Below are 6464 nucleotides of genomic sequence, written 5' to 3' on the forward strand. Positions count from 1 at the left end.
TCCCGGTGGGTGACCCCCGGACCCCCTTTTTTGGGCTTTTTTATGAAAAAGGTCTCACCCCCCCTAAATGTGAAACTAGATCCGTCCCTGAATAGGTTATGCTTCTGTACTGTGAATAATTATTTTATAGCCATTATTCGTACTTTATACATGTCCTTTATACATGTCCTTCGTTCCAATGCGCATGCCTCATTCGTCTCCATGGGCGATGGAGTTCAATGGTGTTTCCCAACGAATGCAGTACCATTTTACTACTCGACGTGAGTCTCATTGTAATTAGTACTGTACTGTACTCGAGTTGTCTCCGCTTCAGTGTAACGAGAACAATACCATACTAACAAAAAGCAACGGCTGAGCGTTTGTGGTGGCGCACAATAGAAGAGATGATTTATCTATATGCGTTCGAATGAAGTCATCGCATAGGAATTATACTTGAACAGTTGATCATTTAAGACATATTCGAAGACTTATCTATCGCCTTATCTCTCGTCAATATTGCTAAGATAGGCCGTGTACTGTAGCCTACTGTAAAGGAATTCACACAGTCACGCTTTCGCGTGTTATTAAAACATGCCAGTTTTAAAATTTTATTTCGTCATTGCGTTATTAACGCTGACGATTTCAAGGAAAGCCGAGTCGGCTACCGACGCGAAGGTGTTGATTCTCGGGGCAGGAGCATCAGGTTTGAACGCCGCTCAGACGCTGCACTATAAGGGTGAGAATGATTTCCTCATCCTGGAAGCGGAGGATCACTACGGCGGTCGAGTACATAATGTACGTTTCTTGCAAAGAGTCGTAGAGTTGGGAGCAAACTGGATACGCCCAACCGGTTCGAAACTGGAAAATCTCGCCCAGAAAATCGAGCTGGCGACTAGGCCATCCGATTTCGACGACATCGTAGCTTTGACGAATAAAGGTGCGATAGTAACAGATGATTTTAAATTGGCCCTGGAAAGGTTTGATAGTAAATTGGACGAGGCGTTGGATTTAGGTGCCGACCACATCGATGACGAAGAGACCGATATGTCATTGCGTTCAGCACTGAAGTACGTCGGATGGAAACCAATGACACCCGAAGAAAAACTTGCAGAATGGTTCAGAATTGACTTTGATTTGGCAGAAGAACCTGAGGTAGGCATAGGCCTATTTTTTTAGAAGTAGTCCTATTCTGAACACTCTTGTAGTGAAGTGTAGTTTGGTGGTTGATCATTTCCTTTTTAATCCTGGGGTACTGGGTTCAAATCCTGTGACGATCAGTATTGCTAATCTTAATGAAACACTACAATTTCATATTTTCGTAAGAGGGCCCTGCTGGATATCAGCCAAGATTTAGGATACGCTGGAAAGGTTACCAAGCCCTATTTGTATCTATAAATATTTAATGATGATAGAAATATGTGTATGGTAAGAAAAATGGCAGACGTGAGGAAATAATTGATTCTACGTTTCGTTCTTTATTTGAACATTGTCAAGAACGATTAGTCCAAGTCCATTTTTGAACTAATCAATCTTGACAATGTTCAAGTAAAAGACGAAACGTAGATTCAATTATGGCCTCACGTCTGTCATTTTTAGGAGTTGCCATACTCATATTTTATTTTCGTGGATCATTTGGTTTTAATGATGATGTGTTCAATTTATTCATTGTTGATCAGGCTTATTCTCATGAAGTAAATATTATAGTCCTACGGATTTCAGATTTTTATTTGGAATCGCTTTAAAATCCGTGCAATGCCATTTTCTTCCAACGTACATCATTAGGCTATTTGAAAGCAGAGGTGTTTCTTGATGTTTTGTCATATTTGTAGTTTATATTTTCCTCATATTAAATAATTCGCAATAATCCCTCGTGTTCATTAGTCCTATACATTAGACCGACAAGCAAATTCATTGGTTGTTATGTCTCATGAAACGTAAAACAACCTTAATATAATTTTTTTTTTAACTTCTTGTGCACGCCGTTGGTAGCTCTAACATATAGGCCTACCGGTATTTCATAAAAATTCTATCTTCAATTTTATTTTAGCGTGCCTCACTCCTCGCATACGCAGCCGATAAACTGTATACTGAGGAGGATGAACCAGTTGTTGAAGATAACTCCAATAATAATAATAATAACATAAATGAGCAGGATTACCTCAAAGAGCAAAGGGACCTCGTCCTTGTCGCCGACAATGATCCATACAACTATCGAAACAGAGACCGATACGACGACCGGTATGATGACGACGACGACCGGTTTAGCGATTATAGGAACGATCGGTACAGCCGTCGTCGCCGCCAGGCATACGATGGCTCTCAAGAACAGTTTGTTATAGATAAAGATGGTTATATACAAATATTCAATGAAACGATGACTTTTCTGAGGAAAAGAGACTATAGGTTTGTACCTTTTCTATTACAAGTTTACGGGTAATTTTACGGTTTTTAAAACAATAGGTCAATACTAAAGTTAGGTAAAGGTGTCGTATTTAGGTAGCGCCTTCAAAATAAACATTAAATGTCTCTGGGCCGAAAGGTGGGGCGCTGTAACTAGTGATTCACAGATAGACTTTAAGGAAAGGAATAGAACCATCGACACAAAGATGGTGCCATGGGCCCTCTGCAGCGGTTACCACCAGTCTTTTAACGCTCTAATGCGGCTCTGTCAAAAGGTGACAATGGAGAGAGAGCTAGCACAGAGGTAATGGTTAGCTTTTGTGCAAGGGTGAGCCAATTCGAGTCCCGTCACAGTGCCTTGAGTAAGCCATTTTGCGCTCGATACCTCGTCCTTCTGACACGACGTTGAACCGTTTGTACCACGAGCAATAGCACATGCGCACGGAAAAAAATCAGACAACAGGGGATTATCTTCCGGTGAACTGACATGGTAGGCACAGGTCCCAATATGAACATTCAACAAGGACCATAACACATTTACATTTAACCAAGACATAGCAGCCAAATATTGAATTACCGTTGTGAATTATATACAGTGAAGTCAATCAAAACTAAAAATGGAAAATAGTAATGCACAATAGGGGACTGCAGCTTCTTGAAACTAAAGGATTTTACATCATTGCCAGGTGGGGATAGGGAAGCGAGTACCCCACTCGTAACCCTCTACAACCGCCACCGATAATCCCAAGGCTCATACAATTTAAAGTTAACCTTTGTATGCAAACATGAACAATATAGATGGGAAAGTCTTAGTAATTCGAGTGCCAATAGGCGATGATTCTATTGTTATTTTTAACGATGACGATTTAATTTATGTGTTTGCAGGGACAACATACTGTACAATAAAGTTGTTTGGAGAATTGACTATTCGAACGACAGAGAAGTGACAGTGCTCTGTAGAGACGGGACAAGTTATACTGCGGAATATGTCCTGGTTACATTCAGCTTAGGTGTGCTTCAAAGTGATCTTATTGAATTCGTACCGGCACTACCATTATGGAAGACCACCTATTGGAATAGGTAAGACGGACGAGCTGGTGGATTGGGGATGGGAGATGTATTTTGGGGGTGGTGTGCAACAAGTACTTATTTGTTTCATACCAAGACTATATCTTTGAAAAAGTTGGTGGGAATGGTAAGTCACGTCACACAGTAAAGTTATTATGGAAGAGGTCTGTGAGGGGTCTAGGGAAGCAATACTCTGAGAGCAGTGACCAAGTTCACCTCTCTGGGTTATTCATCCCAACGGGAAAGTTTTTTGACAACATTGAACAGGGACAAAAACTGATAATGATAATAATGATATTGATAACTACTTCTCTCTACTTACGGTAAATTACTCATCTGTTCATGACAACACATCTGAATCTAGCAATACCATAGTGTGGAATGGGCCTATGTGCGGGATGTACGAAACACAGGGGGTTTGCGCCATGTCCCACAGAGGATGACATAGTACAACGCATTTCAAATACGTAACAATTTCATTACCGAATGAACTAGTAGTGTCACAGATAAATCTAACAAATTATGTCGTTATTTGTCCTTGCACATATTATAGGCCTATGTTTATGTTGGAACTTAAAAATACACATGGCAGCCTATATAGCCTACCTGTACTCTCGATCTTTAATATGTATTTTCGATGTTTGTTTTGTTTCTTATATTTTTTCTGATTTGTATTTGAATAGATTTGAAATGGCAGCATACAGTAAAATTTTCTTAAATTATAACGAGAGAAACGGAAGGTTCTGGGCCGGTGATAACTACGATAAAGAGTGGTTCGCAAATGTACATTCTAGTAATCGTAAAGGCATGTGGCCGCTATTTCTAAATTTTGCACATGGAGGTAAGTGTAAAATGATGATAAATTAAAAAGATTTTGTAATGCGTATCTACTTCAATCTAAATTGCAGCATTTCTCTCGATTATTTGCGGCAAAAAAAATATAAAAAGAATTCCCCTATTAGGGTATCCCAGAGGTGGCGCCAGCAGTGGGCGTGGGGCCGAGGCCCCTTCGGGGAGGGAGAGAAAAACCACAATTCGTCACCTGGACCACTTTCAAAAGATTTTGAGTTGAGGACATCAAATAAATGTTTTTTAATAAAATTAAGATATCATTACTGTATAGGTTTTAACATATCTTATGTAAACTGTGTACATTTTTTTTATTGTCTTTGTGTTTGTTTCATATAACTGCCCCATGTGGGATGAATAAAGATTATTGATTGATTGATTGATTGATTATTTTACAATTCTAGCCTCCATAGGCCTAATTGTTTTACGCCGCTATAGCCTACTAATACAATTCGTATAATTTGCAGATTTTTTCGGGAAAGATACACATATGTTGATGGCGATTTTGACCGGCGACGAGGCTCGTCGGGTTGAATCTCTGACGGAAACAGAGATCATGAAGGAAGCGGAAAATACCCTCGACTCAATGTTCAGTCGGTACGACGTCCCACTACCTAATTCAATATTGGTGTCAAATTGGACGCAGAACCCGTATACCCTTGGATCGTACGCCTTCTGGACACTTGGCACGGAGCGTGATTGCTTTGATAAGATGGAGTCGCGAGTTGGTAGAGTATTCTTTGCTGGTGAGGCCACCAGCTTGAACAACACTGGCAACCTTCAAGGAGCACTGGAAAGTGGAAAGCGAGAAGGACTCAAGATTTACAACTGTATATACAGTAGCTCGTGTAAACAGTGGAAGACAGGAACCAAGTGCGGTTGTAAAAGCGGAGCAGCTGGTATCACATTTCTGACCGTGTATGCAGTTGTATTAATTACTTTAATTTTTAGCAGGTTGCTGAGTTAGTGAATTTTATTCAAACCTTATCGCAAACTCTGCCTACCCAAAATATATTTTAGTCTTCCATAATGGAATATTAATATACATATTCGTATGCTCTCTGGCGAAGTTTAAAAAGTGAGTCTTCAATTGCATTCGCAATTGTGGTAGTTGATTATAATGTTCGACTATATTACTCAGAATAATAATTTGTAAACCTTATGAATACGAGTATCCTTCCACTACGGAAGACTAAACTAGTATTTTTTGGAGGGGCGTGCGCCCCCCCCCCCTCGCGCACCCGCTGGATACGCCACTGAACAAACACTGAGCTAAAAAGAAGTACACCTTGAGAATATTAAATTGTACAAGACACCTTGAGAATATATTTTATTGTACAGTGGATCTTTCCGGAATGTCAATCAAAAAAATGTCCAATCAGAACAGGTAATTAATACGCGCACGTCCATTTACGCTATCGTTTTGCGGGACCTTAGCAACCATAAAGGGGCGTAGCTTAGCGGAAAGGTAAACATTGGACAAACTTGTAGCCTACCTATTGAATACCCAGGGTTATTTACTTCATATTAATGTAGCTTTAATATTTCATAAATGTGCAAGTTTTTATGCGATAATTTTTGCTAAAGCAATAGATAGAACACCGATTATAAGTGTATTTTTTTAGCAAGGGATTAGGCCTAGCCTTCTAAAGGTAGGCTAGCCATTTATCACCAGAAACAGTGCAGTACTAACCTGGTGCAAAGAAATTAAAGGAATGATATCAGGGGTGAGCCTAATTTTTCATTTTGATTTGTTTGGCTTCGTGACGGGCTATGGTATTATTTTTAAATGAATAAAGGCCTGTTTATACTTCAACGATAACGATAACAAGCTAAAAAGCAATTGTTCATAAAATAAAATAAAAGAAATAAAAGAAGTTTTTACACTAGAAAGATTCGATAACGATTTATCAGTTATGCGATAACAACATATTTTGACAAATCAAATCAGATGACGTCATAATCATGGAAAAACTTTAAAATCGTAGTAGTAGCAACGATTTTATCGTTTTACCGTGATTATGACGTCATCTGATTTGATTTGTTAAAATATTTTGTTATCGTATAGTCACACGATAAATCGTTATCGAATCGTCCTGGTGTAAAAACTTTATTTTTTCTTTTGTTTTCTATATGAACAATCGCTTTTTAGCTTTTTTTTTTTTTTT

The 6464-nt window shown here is 39.0% G+C and overlaps 1 protein-coding gene across 1 annotated transcript; it reads left to right on the top strand.

The window, feature by feature from the left end:
• The first annotated feature begins 305 nt into the window (after positions 1-305).
• Positions 306-5618, top strand: LOC117113563 (polyamine oxidase 1-like). Its single transcript, XM_033256933.1, has 5 exons — positions 306-1131; positions 2027-2382; positions 3265-3459; positions 4131-4288; positions 4764-5618. The coding sequence occupies exons 1-5, from the start codon at positions 571-573 to the stop codon at positions 5261-5263; spliced, it is 1770 nt and encodes a 589-aa protein (XP_033112824.1). The 5' UTR covers positions 306-570; the 3' UTR covers positions 5264-5618.
• The last annotated feature ends 846 nt before the right edge of the window (positions 5619-6464 follow it).

The sequence above is a fragment of the Anneissia japonica genome, unplaced genomic scaffold (genome assembly GCF_011630105.1).
Source record: "Anneissia japonica isolate Jap-2015-1 unplaced genomic scaffold, ASM1163010v1 scaffold287748_len1686314_cov196, whole genome shotgun sequence".
NCBI classification, from domain to species: domain Eukaryota; kingdom Metazoa; phylum Echinodermata; class Crinoidea; order Comatulida; family Comatulidae; genus Anneissia; species Anneissia japonica.

Bases quoted from the DNA above. Each gene is read 5' to 3' on its own strand.
- LOC117113563 (XM_033256933.1), top strand. From the start codon at position 571: ATGCCAGTTTTAAAATTTTATTTCGTCATTGCGTTATTAACGCTGACG. The intron at 1,132-2,026 runs GTAGGCATAGGC...ATTTTATTTTAG, and splicing joins ATTTGGCAGAAGAACCTGAG to CGTGCCTCACTCCTCGCATA. The intron at 3,460-4,130 runs GTAAGACGGACG...GTATTTGAATAG, and splicing joins AAGACCACCTATTGGAATAG to ATTTGAAATGGCAGCATACA.